This window comes from Centruroides sculpturatus, unplaced genomic scaffold (genome assembly GCF_000671375.1).
Source record: "Centruroides sculpturatus isolate CEXI.00-Female unplaced genomic scaffold, Cexi_2.0 scaffold382, whole genome shotgun sequence".
In the NCBI taxonomy this organism is placed as follows: Eukaryota; Metazoa; Arthropoda; class Arachnida; order Scorpiones; family Buthidae; genus Centruroides; species Centruroides sculpturatus.
Window position 1 is genome coordinate 529,972 of NW_019384562.1, and position 23,956 is coordinate 553,927.

Consider the following 23,956-nt stretch of genomic DNA (forward strand, 5'->3'; position numbering starts at 1 on the left):
GTGAGTCCGAAAATTTTTTGTCTGGGGTGGATTTCGGGGGTTTGGCGGCCACTGGAAAAACTGACATTTGCACATTTCAGGTCGTGCTTCTGCAAGCGGTCATTCTGGGCCTGGGAACAGGGGGTGAAGCTGCTGGACTACCACCGGGCCGCCGAGGGAAAAGTCCACCGCCGGACATTCGAAGACTTCGTCCGTGGGCAAAACGACCGGCCGAAGTGACGGGGGGACCACCCCACCATTCGACCCCCCGGTGAAGAAAGGGCCCGCTCACTTGCCCATTCCCATGACGTGACTCATGTTACCCGTGGCAGCACCCTGCAGTTGACGCATCATGCTCTGGAGTCCGCTGATGCCTCCTTTCAAACACAAGACAGAATTTTTATCCACGGATCAATTGTATTTTAAATAAACGAGATTTATGTTGGTAAGCACTTACCCAATTGGTGCAAGACTCTGGGATCCATCATTTTTGCCATCTGTTGGTTTAGCTTCGCCATCTGAACGGGATTGACATTTTTGGCCATGTCTCCACCTGAGCCAATGTAAAAAAATAATAATAAATGTTGCTCTAATTTTTTTGACACCTGACAGAACGGGAGCACCTCAACCAGAATTTTGTTCGTTCTGCCTGGTTCGACACAGAGATAATCCGTATTGGGTGGTAGATTGGCTCCTGCCCATCTGAGCAACTGGGTGGGTAGGAGCCAAGCTAGAATGCATTTTACCTTTGAAGAGTCCCTTTATTCCTCCCATCTTCTTTACCATGGCTGCAAACTTGGTGTACTGTGAGAGCAGTTCTTGCACCTCCCGACTGGTGACTCCAGCACCCCTGGCTACCCTGGTTATCCTTCCGGTCTGTCTGGAAAACAGCTTGGCACCTTCTCTGTGATCCAGTTCTGAAATACACAGAGGGGTGGGTGAAAGGCAGAAGAGGGCGACAGGGTGGAGGGACTTCCACGCACCATACCTTGATCATTCATGCTGTCCATGATGGTCATCAGCTTCTTCAGCCTGGCCATTGATTCCTGTTCGTTTCCCTTCGTCATGAAGTCACTGCTGAATCCCGGAATCATTCCCTAGAAAATAGATGATGGAGACGTGAGAAATCTCTACTGCCAAATGGATATTTCACACATGGTGATATCTTTGAAAAATGCAGACAAACCAATTTTATAAAATCTGGGCAATACCCTCTGTCAAATATTTCCAAAACAATAGACTAAAACTACTTTGTCCTTAAACAAAGAATATTTCTATAATTGCATCGATCGACGAGCCAATGGCCTTGAAATTTTTGGTTTTATTCCCGTATCAATGGGTGTTCCTGTGTAAAATTTTATCATGCTCTAAACCAGGGCTTCTTAAACTTTTTTATTCATGACCCCATTTATGACTGATTTTTTTCGCAACCCAAAAAAAAATAAAATAAAATAAAGATATATACAAATTTGCAAAAACAGTAATGGTGTACTATCACAGTTCACTCTTGTGTTACAATGGAACAGAGACAACACTACTCTAGTTCACACTACAGTGTTGCTGAATCATTGTCTCACTGCACCAGAAGTGACACAAAGCACGCCATTTTCAAACTCTCACAAATTATTTTCAATATTTTGCATTAAAATCTCGTAACCCATAGTTTAAGAAGCCCTGCTCTAAACACAGAACTCTAAGTTCAATTTCAAAAGAAGAATCTGCAGAAACATTTTATTATTTCTGGAGTTTGGAGCCTCTTTTTTTATAACTTGTGCCCTCCTTGGTTTATTTAGATTCTTCTTAGTGACACCAGCTTGTAAGATTAATAAATGGCACTTACCATAATTTGGCTGAAGGGACCCATTTTCATGATATTCTGGAACTGTTCATACATGTCCCTCAGAGTGAATTCGCCTAAACATCCAAATCACTTTATTTTAATGCACTTTAATAATTAAATATGGGTATTTTAAAAAATAACTTGCCATGTTTGAGTTTCTCAATCAGTTCTTCATTGTCATCTAATTTTAATTCGTTGACTTTATCGATGAGGCCTTCAATGTCTCCCATTCCTAACCAATATATTAAATTGTTTATCTCTCTCATCCTAATTTTAAAAGTATGAGTCATCCCACCAGTCCATCAGCATTCTAAAATAACACAGCCTAGAACTTTTCGTTCCTAAAATATAATTTGTTCTTTCTCTATTTGGAGTTGTGAGTGTTATTTAGACTTGCTTAGGGACCAGCAAGAGTGTAAGGAATGACAAGAAAGTCTCTGTCTTACCTAGTAATTTACTTACAAACGGTTTGACTTTGAAAGGCTCGAAGTCGTCTATATGTTCTCCCGTGCCGATAAATATGATGGGACTCTGAGTGGCAGCCACCCTGCAAAAGATTCATTTGCATTGTGTTAATTGCCTTCCTGTTTAAATGCAAAATGTCATGCAGCTGCCAGACCATGTTGCCAACCCCTAAACAGTTTTTCTCCAGGTGCAATATGTATCTGAAAATGTTCATGTTGACAATCCGGAGAAAAACACATTTTCGTTTTAGGATGTGAACACAGTTGAGCAAAAGCATTGTGTGACCAAATGACCCACTCTGGATTCTCGTGTGAGAATGGTAGCGAGTCGCTCGACTTTTGGAAGCTTCTATTCGTTGCCAGACTCCATTAACCGGTATAGGTGTAATTTATGTTTTCACCCTAGATTTAAGGGGGAGCCCCTAAGTTGGCATTATGACCCAGACTTGTCACTCCACCCTTGTATATATAGACTATTCTCGAATAAACAAAATCGTGCGCATGCTCTGAACAAAAGACTGGCTCAAATTTCCGTTCCGTGTTTCCAGTTAGTAGTAACTAAACAACACCTGAAAATTATTTTAATTCGTTGGATACTGAAAGAAAATTAAGGTACAGAGCAATGGCATTCAAACATTTAACAATGCAACCCCAAGGTAATTTTCTGCGACCCTTAGATTGGATAGCACTGGTATAGAGGAAAACAGAAATAAAGATTTGGAATTTCCACATATGCTAGACGAATGCATTGAAAATAACATTTTTAAACAGTTAAAAATTGGACCACACATTTTTTAGACATGTGGATTTGTCTTATACAAACTATGTGTACCTATTCAAGTTTGGAAGGGCTAACAAGTCAATGATGCATCTAGTATTTTCAAATGTTGGGTCTGAAAATATCTGTCAATTTTTTTAAATTTACAATTAAACAGCCACAAAGGAATTTTCTGTAGTACAATATATACAATTAAATGGTATAATAGTACAATTAAGCTAGTCCTGAAATATTCTTATGGCTATAGATTCACCGATTCCAAATCAGAAACTTAATAATTTTTATTAACAAATCCCCTTTCAGTTTGGTCAAATAATTACAGGTCAGTTTATACTGATCTGTAATTATTCTAGTTGTTTTAACACTAACAGTTTGATCTTGATAAATATTAAGTGGATTACCAATCTCTTTTATCATTTTAATAGTGAATGTTCGAACAGAATATTACAACTGTCTGGATATAATAGCATTTTATATTTCTTCTAATATGGTATTAATATGGAATGAAGTTTTGACTGCATTATTGTGCAAGTGACAGTCAAACAAAAGATAGTCTTCTAATCGTTCCACAGAGGAAATAAGCACCGAGGAACCAGGCTATCTTTTGTTTTAGTTTTTGAAAACATTTTTGAAAGAATTATCTGAATTTCGTCTTTTATAGTGTTATATTTTTTGAAATTTGTGCAGAAGCAATGACGATGCGTGGCCTGCATTGTTGAATGGTTGACCCATGAAATTAGTTTCATATAAACAAACATTCTTTTTTAAATACACAATTAATAAAATATTAGTGCTATGAATTATAGCACACTTCTAAATCATTTTCTATGACTTAGGCCTATATTTTGTGAGATGATTGTTTAAAAAAATTATATTTACTTGCAATGAAATGCATTGAGTATCTTATTACAGGTAAACATACCTTCCCGAATGAGGGGCTTCAGTTTTTATGGTGAATGTTTCCCAAAACGCAAAGTCCACCAGATTGCTTTGCATTTTGGGAAACATTCTTATTCTCAAAAGTTTATTTGTTCCAAAAATCTTTGAACGTACGACTATGCAACATACTATTCCACATTTGTGTTTAGAATGTAAATTTACACTGATTATCTCAAACCAATATTTCTAGAAATGTTATAAAATTTGCAACAACAGGAAGTTAGAAATTGGAAGTGTTAATAAGTTCCTTAGCTGCACCATCTGTTGAGAAGTTTATTGCCAAATACAGTCTATAGATTACTCCAAACTTATCTGCGATTAAATTACAACATGAATAGAATTTGTTACAAGTCTCCAATAGAATCACGTCTCAAATTGCATCAAAGGAATTTTCTCTATTGAATTTATTTTACTTTCTTGGTTGTTATGTAAACACGAGGGAAAGTATTGGAATTGTGTCAAATTTGACCCTCCAAGTTTTTGCAAATGTTCACATTTTGAAACCTTTTGAACCCAAAAATGTCAAAAAAGGAGAGAAATTCTGTGAATGTGTGCATTTCATTTATCATCTTGGGATGGAGTAAAGATTAAGAAATGAAATTTGGCACATTAGCTTGTGTATAAGGGGGATTGATGCTATTAAATTTTGATGGTTAAAAGTGGAGGGGAGATCACAGATCACATCTCCAGACAGTCGTGCTTAATGGAAATAGCGAGTAAAATCTTCATTAAATTTGAGGGTAGGGACGAGTTTTATACAAAAATTGTTAAATTTTTGGCCATTTTATAATAATTAATGATATAAAATAACAAAATCTTGTAATGAGTGGAGCCACACACAATTTTATTTATTATGATTTGTAATATAAAAGTTATATTTCAAATAAAATCTCTTAACAGCTGGGAAAGTTCAGAAAAAAGTCTAGCAATAACTTTGCTCGTGGTTCTCAAATTGTTTGAAATGTGTCTAAATTGCAAGAGAAAACATACTTTGGAATTTTTTCCCTATTTTTATATATAAAAAAAGGTACTTACGCGCTCAGTGCTCCTCCTCCCTTTGCATGTCCATCTAATTTGGTCACAATGACGGCACCTACATCAACTTTATCTTTAAAAGCACGAGCCTAAAATTATTATGTATTTATTTAATAAACATAATAAAATAATCCAAATGAAGACTGAGATTCTAAAGCCAGATACTGTACATGTGTATCAATATATCTGACAGGTATATCTGAATGTGCAAAGAACTATCAATTGTTTTTATCCACAAGTTTGGCTATACCTGCCAGGTATAACGGTGTGCTTGTACCTGACTTAAGCAACAATAACCAAAATTAAATTAGTGTTTTTGTGAAAATATGGATTAACAAAAGAAAAGAGCTCTCTACTTTTTGATGCATTCATTAAGAAGTATTAAATTTTTAGAACTTTATTAGAAGTTTTTAAAATCAAGTATTAATTACGACCGTTAGAAAAATAAGGAGGCATACCTGAGCTTCACAGGCTTGACCAATTGACGCATCCATCACGAATATAATATTATCTGGATCCTGAAAAGAATAAATGATAACACCTTAATAATATCAAATTCAAAAATAAAAACTGTTTGGATTGAAAAATTACAACAAATACATTAAAACCTAAATAAAGCAGAATCGTGTGATACTGAATGCTTTCCAGTTTGAACAGGTTTTTTTTTAACACAGAATTACTCCATCCTGGAGAATTTTTTCTGTTTTATCATATTGTTTTTACATAGGTAAAACACAATTCAGTTTAAAAAAGTACAAGTGTTGGTTGACAGGAAAACTCACTTTTTCAATTCATTTTGATGTCCTCAAATTACTTTTGGTTTGATTTATTTGTTTATGGCAACATGATACCCAGGCATCTGCCACAAGGGAATGCCTCCCAGGAGGACTTTCTATGGATAACTGACTCCTATTTAGATGCTACTAATGTGAAGATAAACCCGGAAAACTGCACGTGGCCAGTTGGTTGCCTGGGTACGAACCCACAAGCAGCATTCGGTGGTTTTATCCATTCTGCCATTGGTAGGTGCATGAGCCCATATAATATTGCGTGTGTGTGTATTGTAATGGTAAAATAACTTATTTATGTACAGTACTTACTGGCCATCTTAAATGAGCTATTAATGTGCTGGTCTTGAAGTCAACAGTATCAAAAGCCACCAAAAATCAAACCAAGAGAGCATTGCAATCTTAACAATAACAATAAAAATAAAATCAATTTCATGTGAAGTTTTATCTACTGTATTTACTTTATTATTATAAAATGAAATTAAAACGAGTGGCTTGGCAGAAAGTCATTTTCATTTTTATTCTTTTGGGTGCTAACACACTAATCCAAAATGATAACAAAAACATGTAATTTGACAAGTCAAATGTATTTATTACTAGGTTACTATCAAGACATCCAAGCTTTTCGAGCTGCAGTTTTCAAATTGAAGATCTGTACATTCTCACCACTATTGTTGTTCTATCCTTCATTAATCTGGAGAACAGAATCAGATAAATGAAATCTTAGGGATCAGCAGACCGTAAATGATGTGATTTCCATTAAAAAATTTTCTTGGGAATGGAGTTAGATAACCAGCACAACTCGATTCTTACCGGGAGAAGTATGCTGTACAGGGGCAAGACATCACTAAAATCTGCACCAGATATGGTAAGGTTATGAACCAGAGACTCCAATAAACTACAGTCGACCCCCCTATAAGATCATTGTTTTTTCCGTTTTATCTGAATTACATGTTGTACGAGTCACTTAGATTTTACAAATACGTGTGCCGGGCTGTGAACAGCTCACATATTTGTAAAATCTAAGTGACTCGTACAACATGTAATTCAGATAAAACGGAAAAATCAATGATCTTATAGGGGGGTCGACTGTATATATGAACTTCCAGTTAGGACCAGAAGTCAAGTGATTTTAATTAAAATATGATTTAAAATTGCAGTATTTAAAAACTTTTAAATAATATTGTGACATTGTCACAATAATATTTTAAAGTTTTATTTAAATGGAATAGAAGGAAACATTTTAATGACTCACCGTAGCGTTAGATACTTGTAACATTTCTTCAAATAAAGAATCTTCTTGTTTGTGTCTTCCGCTTGTATCTACAATAATTATTTCAAAATTTTCTTTTTTGAATTTATCTACGCCTTCCTGGGCAATGACTACCGGATCTACTTCTGTGTAACTGGAAACAAAAGAAGATGCAATCTTAAAATCCTTAATGACAAACAAGTGTTTATTTTATTTAATTTACCTTCCATAAAAGGGTATCCTGGCTTTCGTTGCATTCTGCTTCAACTGGTCGAATGCACCAGCACGAAACGTATCCGCACACACCAAAGACGTTTTCCACCCTTTTTTCATGTAATGATACGCTAACTAAGATTGAAAACTTAATTAATTTTGTTAATTAATTATGCAAAGGTAACAAGTAAAGTGAAAGAATTCTGTACCTTTGTACATGTTGTTGTTTTACCACTTCCTTGAAGGCCTACAAACATTATAATGTTTGGTTTTCCCTTGACCGGCTGCCAGGCTTTTACTCCTGGATCCACTAACTAGAAACAAAAAATATTACATTATTCAAGGTTCAAATGTCTGAAAAATAATTAATAGTTTTGATTAGACTTTAAATTTTCAAATAAAAGTTATAATTTTTTTAAACAAACAAATTCAGGCATTTTTTGAGTCCATAGTTTATTAACAATATTTTCAAATTGTGTTTGGTTTTGTTTGATATGTAATAATATTATACAACATAAATCAAAATATGATAATTATGAGGGATTAACAAGGAAAGATGAAAGAGCTCGAGTTGGGACTGAAAAAAACAACAGTTCATGTTTACTAAAGTATCACAAAAAAGTGAAGTGGCAGTGCATGCAAGCTGTCTTGTTGAAGTTGATAGCTAAATACTCAAAACTTTTTACAGAAGGTGATTTCATCAAGTAATGTTTAATTAAAGCTGCAGAAATTGTTTGTCCTGGAAAGTGAAGGCTTTTCAAGCAATCTCTTTGTCTCAAAATAGTGGCAGAAAGCATTGCCAATTTAGCCAACAATTTAAATATTCAGATCAAAGCAAAATCATCTAGTTTCTAAGTTTTTTCCATTGCCTGTGATGAGAGTGCAGACATTGGGGCATAGCTCAATTAGCTGTGTTTCTTCGGGCTTGCAACACAGATTTCAATATTTTTTTAGGAATTATTGAAACTAGTACCAATGCATAACACTAGTACAGGACAAAATATGCTAGATTGTATTTTTGCAGAAATTCAAAAATACAGTTAATCTCTTAATAAAATTGAAGACAGTCTGCCCAAAAGGAAAGGTCTGTTGCCAAGAATGTGTATTGTCTGGAACACAGAAATAATAAATGGTGATCCTTTTTGGGCAGACTGTCTTCAATTTTATTAAAAAATAATCTCCATCGGACGAAAAATTTACAGATGACAATCTATCTCTGTCAAAATTAACTTCTGTAGCTACAGATGGAGCTGCTTCAATGATTGGAAAAAACAATGGTTTAGTGGCATTACTGCAAAAACAAAAAAGTGAAATTTATGACAGATCCAAGATTCACCATATGCATTGCATTATACATCAAGAAGTATTATGCACGAAGGTAATAAACATGGAAAATGTGTTGATATCTGTAAAAAACAAAATCATTACTTTCATAAGATCTTGAAGCCTAATTCAGTGACGATTCTCTGCTTTCTTAAATGAATTATACAGTGAATATTCTGGTTTGTCCTACTATACTGAGATACATTGGCTATCCTGCCCCAAGGTTCTTAAACAATTCTGGGACTTGAACAAAGAAATATGTCAGTTCGTGATAACTAAAATCAAGACACAAGCCTACTTTTTGACACGATATGGTTGCAAGATTTATCCTTCATGATTGATATAACAAAACACTTAAATGATTTAAATTTAAAACTGCAAGGAAAAGATCAGATCATTGTCAACATGCATGACGAAGATATAGCATTCAAATGTAAGCTAGTTCTCTGGGTAAAACAGTTGAAAAATGAAGATTTAATGCACTTTCTGACATACAACATGAACAAATCAAGTTTAGGTGGAACTGCATTGTATCAAAAATACACAGAAGAAATTTTAAGCCTTAGAACCAAAACTAAAACAAAGTTTGCAGTTTTTAGCATATTCCACTATAGTGGTGAAGTGCTTATGTTAGGACTTTTGTCTGTCTGTCAGATTTTCACACGCATGTGCAATGACTTCACTTTCATTACCTAAATGTTATGTTCCATTTAATCCATTTATTGCGCATGTCCACACACGACTTCACCTGTAAAAACTCTTTTCAGACTTGTATTTCTTCTTAGAATCGAAATAAGTCAATTGAAGTCTCTGTATAAATGATAAAAGAATTGAATGTGAAGAAATGTTATTTCATATATTGAGCTTTAACTGGATTATTGTAAATTAAAGACAAAAAAACCTATTCCAGCAATTATTTTTAATTTTATCTGATGCTTTCGACTATCTGTCTAGCCGTTGTCAGGATCGAACACTTTGAATAGAATTCTTTAATATTTTAATACATTCTAAATCATTAGTTTAGAATGTAATATTTAAACGTTTATGTCTATAAACCATATCCCTTACTGTATATTCAGTGAAAAATTCTTCTGAAGAAATACTTGAAATCAAGAATTTATAAAATTTATTTTAAGCAAAATTAATATTTGATTCACTTTTGTGGAGCATGCTATCAGATCAGCTTGACCAACCTAGTTAAATTTTTGGAAGACAAGTTTTCTTTGATTTTTCAATAAATATAGAATCCATACCTAATCAAATGCAAATACAGATAATTGAGATTCAGTGCAATTCAGATTTGAAGGAAAAATTCAGTGAAGTTGGCATGTCTGGATTTTACAAATATTTACCTGCTAGGTTTGAAAATACTCAGAAATCATTTCATATACAAATTTTTGTTTGGAAGTATGTATCGATGTGAACAGTTACTTACAATTATGAAAGAAATACATTGCCCGTCACATCCAGAATTACTGACATTCACCTTGGGTCATTTTTGAAAGTAATCACTGCAAATAAGATTTCTCTGAAGTAGTAAAGATAAATCAATGACAACTGTTGTATTATGTCAGGCTAAATAACAACTATAATAATTATGAATTACTAATAAATTTGACCCAAGAATAGATAGTAGTAGAGAAGAGATGCCATGAATCAGGAAGGAAACATTAATTTTACCATTGTTCTTGTTCTTTTTTCATACTATACTTTCTGAAATAAATATGTTTCTATGAAAATTGAAGGTTTTTTTCCCCCAGCACACACAAATTTAGATCTTGTTTATTTGGTCCATGTCAGCCTTTGAGTTTGACATGTTTGATGTAGAGCAGTGGTTCTCAACCTTGTTAATGCCACAACCCTTTAACACAGTTCCTCGTGTTATGGTGACCCAACAATAAAATTATTTTTGTTGTTACTTCATAACTGTAATTTTGCTACTGTTATGAATCGTAATGTTATGAATCTGATATGCAGGATGTATTTTCATCATTACAAATTGAACATAATTAAAGCATAGTGATTATTCACAAAAGCAATATGTAATTATATATTGTGAAATATTTATTTCTAATTACAAATAAATGAAATTTTGACTTTAAGCATGGTGTAGCATGGGTAACAGTCTTAATATAACAACAGTAAACTACATTGCTATATTTTGTGACAGATTGTGTAAAAGCCAACGTCAGTGCGAAGGTTGAGATTGCTTCTTTCTCACCAGATTAGAAATTCTCAGGGAAGTCTTTGCAAGAGCACAACGAAGATTACCTTCCACAACAAGTCTACTTCTGTATTTAGACTTGATAACCAACAAGCTGGAAAATCCTGTTTCACAAAGATATGTTGTTGGAAATGGAAAAAGAAGGCACAACACAGTCTCAGACAGAACAGGATATGACCAAGCACTTTATCCAGAATTTTGTAACTAGCATTGCAGAGAAATCAGTTCTCGCTGTTAATAAGTTCAATGAACTCCTCTTGTGCTGTCTCAGGAACATCTTCAACTTTGACCATGAATGGGCTTCTGGCAAATGCAAATGAGGAGTCAGGTAGATTTGGAAAGTATGATGAAATTTCATCTGTAAGCATGTGCAAGTGTCCTTTCACAGAAATTATCATCATAATCCTTTTGTCTGGTTCAATGTCATGTCCCTCAAAGAAAGCAGATAAGGTAGGTAACATGTAAATTTTGTTTTCATCCAAAATTTTTTTGCCAAAGCTGAAGTTTCATTTGGAATGATCGGATCTTTTCAGACAGATCAAGATAAGTTGCATTTGGTCCTTGTAGTGATACATTTAACTCATTCAAGATGTCAACCAAGTAAGCTATTTTCTGCAGTTCACTTTTATCGCTGAAAAGTGCTTCAAACTACGATCTTGCTTTCTAATTAAAAAACGTTTTGAGTTCATCATGAAGCTCAAAAACACATTTTAAAACTTTTCCTCTCGACAACCTCACTTCAGTATGAAATAGCAGAGCATTGTTCGGTGCATCCAACTCATTGCACAATTGCGAAAACAGTTAACTGTTTAAAGTGCTCACCTTTACAAAACTGACAGAACTTATGACGCTTTTCATTATTTCTTGTAACTCCTGTGGCAGCATCTCATTGCTAATATTTGCTGATGAATCATACAGTGAGTTCCGATGACTTTTGGTGACTCATTTAGTACCAAACGCTGAAATCCAGATTGACATCCAAGGAGTGGTGTCTTGGTTCCTAAGACCATCGGAAATATGTGTTTTCAGATGATCTTAGGCAATCCTTGTGAAAAGATCGTTCAACCCCAAAGGGGTCACGACCCACAGGTTGAGAACCACTGATCTAGCGTATGCAGTTTCAACTTTTGGGAAAAAAATTTAACCTCAAAATTCATTGCTTGGGATAAAATTTGGCAGCTCTTCCCTCAATGTGTATATGGCAAACATTTATTAACAAATTTCAAGTGTAAAAAGATCCTCAAAACATTCTTCACAATTATTGAACAGGTGAATGCAAACTTTGCCCAAATATGCAACATTCCAATGTCTTTCAGATAGAATGTGATAACTCCATGTGAACCACTGTCGAGCATGTTGCATAGCAAATTCAGTTGTTAAAGTGCAGAGATGGAGGGTATACAGAGTCATATCTTAAATATAATTGAAATAAAATTATTGCGTTGTTTCTTAACTTATATGCACATTAAGGAAACAATATATAGACTAAATATGGTAGAGATTTACACAATAGTTCCTTCTACAGAGGATGAACAGCTACCTTTTAATTATAATTGCCCTATATTTGAAGATTTCTCAATACTGCATTGGTTCTTTGAATGTAAAAGTATGGGCTTTAATAACAAGGAAATTATAAATGTGCCAAGTAACAAAGAAAAAAATATAGATGTATTCAAATGCCATTCAATAAAAATTGTTCTGTAACTTTTATTTTTAAATTATTTTAATTATTCCCTTCTGTGGTACGTAACCCTTAAAGGATTAAGAATTAAAACTAATCCAATTCATTTAGGTAATCCCCGACATATCATTGGGGATTATCTAAATGAACACCTGATGGGTCTGTGGCTGTTACATGGAACATGTAACAGCCACAGACAAAACCTTCCACATGTGACCACCCCAGTCACCAGATATCACAGCATGCAATTTCTTTCTGTGGGGTCTCATCGAGGACAATGTTTACATCCTCCACTTCCAACAATGTTGCCAAAATTGAAACAGCACATTCGCATGCATCACCATTGGGAATGTCATGTAAGACACACTCCAGAAGATATGGCAAGAATGGGAGTAATATGCAGAATCTGGCATATCACACAAAGCACATGCTGAATGCATTTAAAGTCAGTACAAAACCGCAAATATCCCTCTTTCAAAATAGTGATAATATCATATTTTATTCAGTATTAGTGAAATTATAATCTTACAAAATTGTTCAATAATTTGTGCAACCCTATATAATTAATTTTATGTGATTTGAAAATATTTCATAATAAAAAACTTCCAAATATCTGAATTTATTTATCTATTATAACACACTTCATTGAGCCAGAAAAGTTCCAATAAAATAAAGAATGTAAATTTATTTTTAGAAGTTTCAATACTGCAGAAGTTTTGTTTATTTCACAACTTGGAGTTGATAATCGAATTTTGAAATGTGGAAATCATTCTGTGGTTATTTTTCAAAAATTAAAACTAAATAACATGTTGTAACTTTTTGATTAGTTTTAACAGATTTAATTCTTCTTTTAAACATAAAGTAATAATAGTCACTAATTACCAGTATGTTATTTATTATAATTGCAAGTTTATGTTATTCATTATTTTAAATTATAATTTAACACAATGGCATACCTTTACTAATTCTTTAAAGACGGCCGTCTGTATCATGCGACGTTTGTTTAGACCGGCAGCCATTTCGTCGAAATCGATTACGGATCTATTAACGACAGCAAAAATTAACAAATTAATCTGTAAGTTAACTTTACTATATATATATATATATATATATATATATACAATAAATTAAATTAAATTATATAAAAGTTTACACAAAATCTTGTTCTAAAAGCAAATCCACAAGTTAAATTGAAACAAATAAAAATAAAACTAAACAACTTGTTGAAAATTACAGATTTCAAGTTACTGATGTATATAAACAGTCAATCCTTTATCCCAAAATCAAGATTATTATTTGGTGAATTATTAAACTATTTTTTCAGAGTATTTTCCTTTCGTTGTATTAATGTACAAAAATGTACAGATAGATTGATACAAAGTACATTTTGTACTTTGTATCGATCTATCTCCATCTTCAGATATAATTTCAAACAAGACATTAATTTAATAAAAACCTTAGTCTTATAAAAATCTCTGGAAATAAGCAAAATGTTATGAATGTATCTTATAGTATCCGAGTAGTAGTTTCTTCAATTTTCACTATAATAATTTCTATAATTGTTTAAAATTAAAATTGAAGATGGTCTGTTGAAAAAGGAGTCACCTTTTATTCACTTTCACTGTTCTGCAATACAATTTTTGACAACGACCGACCAATTTAAATTTAAAATTTAATTACCATCTGATGATATTCTAAATTGAATCTGACATTATTCTATAACTGTTAGCTAAAGGTAAACCCATAAGGACATTAATATTTTCTCTGAAACATGTATCATTATGCTTAAGTTATTGTCCATAGATTTAGCTTTTTGTTTTAAAGAAAAGAGCTATTGAATACTAATAAATAACGTGTCCTTTATATCATATGATAATTGTTTACTTTTTACTATATATTCTAGTTGTGTATTAATTATAATAAAGATAGTTTTTGTATTTACTATCATTATATATGTAAAAATGTTACCACCATCTTCAAGAAATCAAACTTCTATATGGTTGAAGAGGTCTTTTTTTATTTTAACACACAAAACATTTTTGAGCTTCCTCTAGCTCATAATCAGATACTACAAACTCAATCCAATGAAACAAAAGAACATCTATTCAAACATTTTCATTACGAGTTTGACAAAAAGTACATATGAAGAGGAATAGAAACTTAACACATTTAAAGTTTAAGTTTTATAAAGTATTCTTAAATAATAACTTTTAAACATGCACACTTTTTGTTGATCCCAAGTCTCCTAGAGGTAATGCTCTGGGAAATCTTGGATCAAATTGGATGAAACAGTAAGTTTGGATATATCGGGCCCATTCCTCACCACCTGGCTATCCCATTGTGGGCCTGGACAAACCCATAATAGGCTTCCTAAAAAAAAGGCCCTCTTAGTGTCCATAAAACAGAAAGAGTTTAAAAAAACTACATGTGAATCTTATGTGACAAACTTTTAACTGTGGAGATGATATTTTTTTTTAGTTTAATAGTTATGTGTCCATTTACTTCAATATATTTGCCATTTGCAACAAATATTACAACCCATACAATTAGTAGACTATGCCATATAAGTTTGCCTATATACAGTACATTTTGTGATATTTGCTTAATGACATATTTTTCAGAAGTATCTCTGTCATTAAGCAGTGTTTTTGTGTTTACAGTTAGCAGTGTTGCTGTATTACACACTAAGTGTAATAAAAATTTATATAAATATGAAAAACATACATAAAGAAAAAGTGGAAGAAATGAATTTACCTGGTTCATATGTTTATTTATTTATTTATTTATTTTTAGATACATTTGGTGGCATATTTACTTGAACATAATTTGCCATCAAATTTAAAATGCACAGTGATTTCTACATGCTCATTTGAGAACTGTTTTTTGAAAATATAGAGAACTTGAGAGAAATTTATGTCAACAAAAGAACCGATTCTGTCAACATAAATTTGTTCAGTATTCCTCGCAATTGAAGTAAGTTACGTATCACTATCTTCCATGGTATTGAAGTCAGAAACACCATTTTCCATGTTAGGCTCTTCTGGATCAACACTTGATTCAATGTTCACACAATCCTCCTCGGTGACATTTAAAGCATCAGAAATGCAACGTTTCTCAAATGAGTGTCATACAACTTTTTATGGGATTTTCATCCAAGTACTTATAATGTTACCATAATAGACTAACAGGAACAAATTAAGGCAACATCTTAAATATTTACTATTCAGATATTGACCTAATAAAATCATTAGCACAGTGGAATTAGTGACTGAGGAACAAGATGCAGAGCATTAATGGTTGCTAATTATGATGTATTGTATTACATCAAACTTAAGATGCATCTTACTTTTCAGATATACTAAAAACCTGAAAAAAATTAATCTTATGTTCAAGTAAATATGGTAATTGTGATAAAAATTTGAATTAAGCAACCATAAATATATAAGAAAGTTGGAAACTGTCGTTATACAATGCATATACTTTTATCGTCATAGGCATAAGTTTCTTAATTGCCAATCTTATAGTTCTCAAATATTGGTAATTTTCTGGTGATGAGAGAGATACATTTGCTTAATTGATGAATTAACATGAAATTTTTTCAGGCCCTAGTTTTACACCATATTGTGATTTTGTGAAATTAAATTTTTTTTCAATAATTTTTTGTTATTTTGATTAAAACAATAAAATTATTTTATTACCTGACATTTTCTCTTAATTGTTTAACAAGTTTTATATTAACGTCAGCTTCTAATAAAGCCGTACATATTTCCTTTAACATAGAATCCAGTACCTGAAATGAAATCATTTTTAAATATAATTACATAAAAATAATATGTAAANTACATTTTGCCCTTTCCAGTAAATTGAAAGTACATTTAGATTTTTAGTACATTTTCAGTACATTATAATATTTCAAGTACCATTTACGGTACAAATTAATATTTCACGCCTTAACGAAAAAATGAGAAAAAATCAGTTTAATAAAGTCTCACTAGTGTCACTGCTTGCTAATTTAAATTATCCAATCACAACATAGAAATGGTGTGTGTCTGTCGACGTCAGCAACATAGATATAGTTTATAGATATAGATATAGATATAGATATATAGATATAGGTATAGTTTGAGTTGGACGTGTAAACGGTCTTGACTCAGTGGTTTTCTTTCGCACGTTCAGTTGTCTGCACATTCTCATCAGGACCTTGACAAAATTTTTAATGCCACGTGGTCCAAACAATTCAACTACGTCAAACAAAAATAACGGACAGGTAAGGAAATCAATGATTTTCAACTTTCGTCGTCAATAATATCAAAATATCCGTTAAGTCAAAAACAAGTTTTTACAGAAAATAGTTTTGAAATTGTACGAGTATAAATAATATAAATAATTTTATATTATTTTCTACCACTATAGTTTAATTCTTTAATTATGAACTTCAATTTTAGTAATCGTAGTAAAAGAAATAAGGCTTAATGTTACGTATGGTTCCAAAATGGCCGCGCTTCCGACTGTTCCAAGGTGTATATAAGAAGGTCAGGACATGCGTGATCTATTTATTGAGCCGCCATTTTGGGGATTTTTGAGTTGCATGTTTTAAGCAAACTTGTACGAGCAGTCAGTTTTATATGACATTAATTAAACTAAAATTGCATAAATCCTGTAATTTCCAGTCAAAATAATATAATAATAATAATTTCGGATGTTTATGCAACCCCATTTTTATGTAACGCTTTCATCAAATAGTTTAAAAGAAACAAGCATCCTTATCTTTTGCTGTCATGATTGAAATTAGTTAAATAGGTAATAAAACTGATGCAATTACGTACATACCACTTCGTAAAGTGATGCAATAACATTTAAAGTATAATTTAAAGTAGTTAAATAGGTAATAAAACTGATGCAATTACGTACATACCACTTCGTAAAGTGATGACAGAATAATTAAAGTATAATTTAAAGTATGATTTTATTCTCTTCTAATTCTAATTGATAAAACAGAAGTTCATTAATCCAACACCCGATAATTCAGAATGTCTGGTAATCAGGCATCCTCCGAAGAGTAGCCAATAATCCAGATAATAGTCCAGCACGCTAGTATTCTGCAGATCAGAATTGATTTTGGACATATGGTGCACTCAAAACTCCATAGTCTGTATTGTGTTGTGCTAAAGAAACATTACTTCGTTAGAATTAGCATGGGTGTTTTGTGTTTGGTAACATGAACAACTGATGTATCTTCTCTTCCACCAGCCAATGCACAGAGAGTATACCTAAATTTCTCATGATCACAAGTGTGACTTTTGTGAACTGAACATATATAGTATATATCTGGAAAATAAATATTACAGTACAAGCACACAAACCATTGTGAATGTTGATTTTGTGAAATAAAATGTCCATTAATGTTTTTTGCAGGCTTTTCAATCAATTTTAACATGGTAGTCATGCATTATATCGTCTTCTGACTGATTTAAGAGTGTGCATTAACAAATCTGAAGCACACGCAGCATGTATTGCAAAATGTATGACAATGCCACAACATTTATATCACATAGGCCTATAACAATCAAATTTTATGGAAATAAAAAATGTTCAGTAATCCAGCATTTTCAATACTCTGTCACAACTCTGGTCCTGTAGAACTCTACAGGATCAAAATAGTGTATTGTAAATTTCTCTATCATTGTATAGCAAAATTTGAAAATCACAATATAGACTCTCTAAAAGTACAGGGTGTGTTTTATACATATGTCTTCATCGTAGACTTAGGCTTTTATTTAAAATTTTATTTTGTCTATAAAAGCACAAGATGTTCATTTCCTTTTTGGTTTCAGGATTAGGTGTGGACATCTACAAATGTGAATGCTGCTATTGTTAAGGATTATCTTGAAGGACTAAGCTTCTATTGTACTATTTTAGATGAGATTTTTTGCATTTTTGACTGTGTTTTAGTAGGGTATGCCATGAGAATGCACTTAAGAAGGGATTTTTGAAAATTCCACCCCCCAAGGGAAGAGGAGGAGAGAGTTAGTTTTAGTCAGTATAAAGTGTAAATAATAAAGAAGGAAAGTAAATAGTGGCACATATAGTATACATTTTGGAAATGAATAAATATTTTAATCACTCTTTGAGTAACCCAAAAACAATAAATCCAAAATAAACAAATTTGAAATATAATGTTCCAACAAGTTTTTTCAGATTTTAGAATTTAAAATTAATCATTTTATTCAAATAAGGTTATCATCAAGTAAGTTAATTCTCCATTATAATAAGAATTAACTTACTTGCCTGAGCATCTGCTAGTTAATTAATAAAAGAGTACACTAAAGTAGAATTTTTATCTCCCTATTTTGACTGTGTACCACATAAACTGCAAAATTTGGCATTTATACCTATATAAGCAGTGGAAAGGGCACCTAACAAGATAATGATCTTGTTAGGTGTGTAATTATATGTGAAAATACAATTAGGATTATTAAACAATAGCAAATGTATTTCCACATGGCCTACTTTTGATAATTTACAAGTCAAATTATTGTCAGCCAGGATTTGGAAGTTAAGAAAAAGATAAAAACCCATGTGTTATTTTTTTAAACTAGACACAAAATATTAAGACAATAGCAAGGTTGTGGCCAACGTACACGTTTTCAACATGAAAACGTGTATGTCCGACATTCAGTGCCACCATCCTGTAAGCCTAGAAGTTTGACAATGGCATTTGGAACGTCAGTGGAATCATGTTTGACATTCCAAATGCCATTGTCAAACTTCTAGGTTTACAGGATGGTGGCACTGAGTGTCTGATGTATACATTTTTGCATTGAAAACTTTGACCACAACCTCATTAATAAGAAACAATAATATTATAATATCTCCTTCTACACTGACATGTAGAAGGGGACAAAAGCTAGAGGATTTACAATTATCCCTTATAGTACTTACAATTACTCCTCCTCAATGGAGCAAACATAAAATTGGATATATTAAAAAGATTTTTCCCCATATTATTTAATTACAAGTAACTAAATAAATTTTGTAATAAAACTGGAAAATGTTTTTATCACCTCTACTAATTCAGCCCAGTAAGGATAACTGCATATATATATACAGTTGTACTTTGTTAAGTTGCAAAATATTGTAAATAGTGTGAAATTAATGGTTACATTTCATTATTCATCAGTCTGAAACAACGGAAAAGTGATGTTATCAGCGATTGATTGATTTAGAATTCTTCTGTACACAGTTTAGTTGTCTAGTATTAGTTTAGTTTTAGATTATAGATTTAAAAAAATAATAATAAAAAGAAAAAAATTAAAAAAAACAAAAAAAAAGGTATTTCCATTAATATGTATTGGGTGCTCACGTACCATGTAATCTGTATTATTATATCATAGTAAGCTGATATTTACATTCTCTCTGTGTATTAAAATTGTAACCAGTTCTTATTATTATTGTAACATTGCTGTGTTCATGGTTATTTTCTACCTACCCACATATGACGGGTTTTGCATTTTACAGTACTGTAATTGTTAATATTGTATAACGGTCTTGTCAACTTTTGTAATTATGGCTATTAATAATTTCTGATACAGTGCTGAGAGGTCCTAAGAACTTTTTTCACCTTTACTTTTCCCCCTTTTCCTTTATATTTCTTCCTTCAGAACCCTTCATTCAACCTTTTCTTCACCCCTTTCTCTTCCTAGTGGGCTAAGTTTGCAAAAGCAGGCATTCCCTCCTCCTTCTTTATTATTATTAGTATACATCAGTCTCTGCCACAAATAATGCACTGATGAGATAAGCTTTTACCAGAACTTCTGACATTCAAATGAGAGGACAGAAACAAATGGCACTATATTGGCATTTGCAGACTTATTTTGTCAAAGTAACTTTGGGTTAATACAGAGGCTTAATAAATATAACTACGAAGAGGGCCATACTGCTTTGTCACAGCTTGCCATATCCACGGCTCGACGAGTTCCATGTGCATCGGTCACTGCACCAAGGGACTTACAGTTAGTAAATATTGGAACACATTTTAGCACATAGTGGTTCATAGAGCACTGATTGATGCAAGCTGAAAGGTACCCAATACTGACTTTACAATTACCCCACTCATCCCTAACGACTGGATTAAGAAATTTCTACTGTAAGTTCAAGATTGTTTTTGGTTTTAGTCTCTATTTTTAATTTTCTATTTTGTAATTTAAAAAATATACTCTCTTGCACTATACTAAATTCAATTTTCACTTACAATGAAGTCAGCCCAAAATGAGGCCAAAATCATTTTGAAATAAATAATCTTGATATAACTTGAAGGTTTATTAATTAATTATAATTATTATTAATAATTGATAGTAATTCAGTCAAGTATTGTTATCTGCTGTTTTTCTGCAGTACTATCTTTAATAATAGTTACCATATAATTGAAGTAAGAAATGCCAGCAATTTACACTACTGTATGGTAACCAAATAATGATTAAAATTATTAACACTTAATATTTAAAGTATCAGTTAAGACTAACAGCACAGCTTGGACAAAATGGCCTTGTACCAAAAACACAACTGATTGAAAAACAATAAACAGAACAGTTTGTTAGGAGTCACTACTGTGACTCCTCGCCAAGTAAAAAAGTCACTGACTATATATATACAGGAATCAGAGTTGCCGATTTTCAGAGGTCGATTTCTCACCTCCCAAACACACAAAGTAATTTCAAATATCTCATTGAAAAGAAAATTTGTTTTCTTAGGAAGCATGCAAAATTTAATGCAATGCAGTTGCCAAAATATAAGCAATTGAAAAGTGCAAAAATCGCCAAAAAAAGCTGTATTTTCTTCTCCTCCTTTTCTTCATCTGGCACTGCAAATGCTCCTAGAGAAAAAACTATTGGGTCTAAAAAGCTCTAATTTTAAATTTAAGCCTTTCTTGTTATCAGTGTGGTGCTGGTGTAACTTCCGGGCCAATAGGTCAAAGTTTGCGGGAGTTTCTCCATAGAGCTAATTCAGTTTACAGCTTAATTTTATACTTATAAAAGAATATAATTGCATGGAAACAAATGAATTTTATTCAAAATGTTACTCAGAATAAAAAAAAGCTCATATTTATACCAATTAAAACTTTTTATAACAATTTTTCTAAACAATATATCAAAAGCATCAGTCGACAACATGTTCAGTTGGCAGCACATTTGGTCAGTGGCACATTCACTTGCTGAGCGCCAACCAAATCATACATCATCCTCATATGTCTTTACGTAATAATACAATTATTAAACAAAAACATTTGAGATGTAAAAAAATTATGCCAAATGAAAACTTATGACAATTTAGACGACAGTCAAAATTTTTCTTTGGTAAAGATAAGCTTGGCACATGGAAGTGAAATGTGGAAAATAATAATATAGGTAAAAATGTTATCGGTACTGCTTCCAAGCACCAAGCTTATCTTTACAAAGAAAAACTCCTAAAAAAAATTTTGACTGTCATCTAAACTGTCATAAGTTTTTACTTAGTGTAATTCTCAGATATTTTCATTTGGATTTATTTAATATTGTTTTTGTACTTTTATTTTAATTTTTAGAACAAGGGTGTGAAGGGTAATGGTGAGATATCCAGAAAGAAAATATTTCAAAAACAAATTTAATCAAATAGTAGATTATTAGGGATTTTCTCAAATTTATAATTTTACGTAACTAACGCAGTGTTTTTAAAGCTGTAAAATGTTTTAAAATGTTAATTTATTGTTATTATTGTACTGGCTGACTAATTCCAAGTACAATAACAAGGGAGTATAATGGTTAAATTCTAACATTTTCAGTCTACTCTGTAAACCAATGATGGCAAATCTTTTTCCAAAGGGGATCAAATTCAAATTTGGTAAGTCTGGATCATAGGTCAAATATTTAATTTGAGTAATTAAAAAAATAACAGAAAATGCTTACCAATTTTATTTTATTTAACTTTTTAATCTACATCAGAAAAATAACAAGTGAAAATAAAATAAAATAAAACAAAATAATAGGATTACAACAGAACAATTACAGTGGAATCTCATATCATGCCGGATACATTCTGCATTATAGGAAATTGCCTTGTTGAGAAATGCATTATCAGATGATTTCATGCAAGTTTAAACCTAGGTCTAGAAGTTGAAGAATAAAATGTATACCTCTGGACAACAAAATTAGAATTTGTACAAGTACTAGTTGCAATATTTTTGTCATGTTATATGGGAGTTCACTCTATTTCATTTAATGGGAAATCTGTTGTTCAGTTTTCTATCTAAGATTCATAATTTGAGGTCTTTTAAGACTTTCCAAGACAGCTTTAGAACCATGGGCTTGCCATTTCTGTTTTAGATCATCATCAGAAATAAAGAATTTGCAATTAATGTAATAAACAACATAACAGCATGAACCTACAAGGGAGGAATCCTCCTTGTGACTTCTCTCTCTGAGAAGGTATTTCTCAGAAATAGGTAAATATTTAATTATTTGTTAATAAATTATCCATTATTAAATATTATATATGAATTTATTAAAAGATTTTTGCACACCTAAATAAGATACACAGTAAACATGAAATTTGCTAAACAGGAAAGGTTACATTTAACAATTTCAGATTATTAATAGAATTATCTGATAAATTCTTTGCCAGAGATTAAAAAACTGACTTAAATTTAACAGAAAGTAATGATTAATAATGATAATTAGTAATTTGTTTGGTCAATTATACCGATTGTCTACTGATTAATTGGTGCATCGTTACTATCAAACTTCTCCGTAACAGCTCAATGAACAATATATTATTTACATGTTGTAGACCATTTAATAAAGAACTAACTGTTTTGTTTAAAAGACAATTTGAAAGGACTGTAGATTATATAATGAGTTGGTTATATGCCAATTTAAAATTACGAAGCAACGACTGCTCCATAGTGTGGGGAGTGTGACAGGACAGAATTGTGCCACAAGGTTTAGTTTTACACAAGAGAGCACTAGACTTTATTGTAGGGTCTAAGTGGGCAGATCTGGCTGTACTGCAAAGAAAATCCATTTGTGTTAAGAAAGAAAACTGCAGTAAATAATAATACCAAAACCACAAAAATTAATATAATAGTAATAACAATAAAGTTTAAAACAAGAGTTACAAAAAAAAATAGTAATGGTAACAATGGGGTTAATAATAATAATACAGTAGTCTCTCGAAAACTCGGCACTCGATAACCCAGCAGTCCGGATAACTTGGCCACACCCTGGCAGGGCAAAAAATCCTTAGTTAATTAATTTTCATTATAGACAGCTTTATGCCTCATAAAGTATTTTTCTGAGGTCTGTCTTATCAGGTAAATTACTGTACACAGTGTATTCATTAATTTTCATTTTCATGTAGTAAAGGCTCTATGCCTTCATAAAGGACGTACTTTTCCTTTGTTTAAGGG

At 32.1% G+C, this 23,956-nt stretch overlaps 2 protein-coding genes across 2 annotated transcripts in view; one reads left to right on the forward strand and one right to left on the reverse strand.

Annotated features, from left to right (window-relative positions):
• The window catches only part of LOC111623980 (cap-specific mRNA (nucleoside-2'-O-)-methyltransferase 1-like), a 59,097-nt gene extending 58,846 nt beyond the window's left edge, over positions 1–251 (forward strand). Inside the window, exon 23 of the mRNA XM_023366739.1 lies at positions 81–251. Coding sequence (XP_023222507.1) covers positions 81–219 — 139 coding nt within the window. The 3' untranslated portion in view covers positions 220–251. The remainder of the gene's footprint in view (positions 1–80) is intronic.
• The window catches only part of LOC111623979 (signal recognition particle 54 kDa protein), a 26,789-nt gene continuing 3,051 nt past the window's right edge, over positions 219–23,956 (reverse strand). The window contains exons 2-15 of the mRNA XM_023366738.1: positions 16,215–16,306; positions 13,473–13,557; positions 7,498–7,602; positions 7,299–7,423; positions 7,079–7,229; positions 5,494–5,553; positions 5,036–5,124; positions 2,266–2,366; positions 1,965–2,051; positions 1,820–1,893; positions 968–1,076; positions 726–896; positions 437–532; positions 219–356 (exon numbers count right to left, since the gene is read on the reverse strand). Of these exons, the coding sequence (XP_023222506.1) occupies positions 268–356; positions 437–532; positions 726–896; positions 968–1,076; positions 1,820–1,893; positions 1,965–2,051; positions 2,266–2,366; positions 5,036–5,124; positions 5,494–5,553; positions 7,079–7,229; positions 7,299–7,423; positions 7,498–7,602; positions 13,473–13,557; positions 16,215–16,306 (1,434 nt within the window). The 3' untranslated portion in view covers positions 219–267. The remainder of the gene's footprint in view (positions 357–436; positions 533–725; positions 897–967; positions 1,077–1,819; positions 1,894–1,964; positions 2,052–2,265; positions 2,367–5,035; positions 5,125–5,493; positions 5,554–7,078; positions 7,230–7,298; positions 7,424–7,497; positions 7,603–13,472; positions 13,558–16,214; positions 16,307–23,956) is intronic.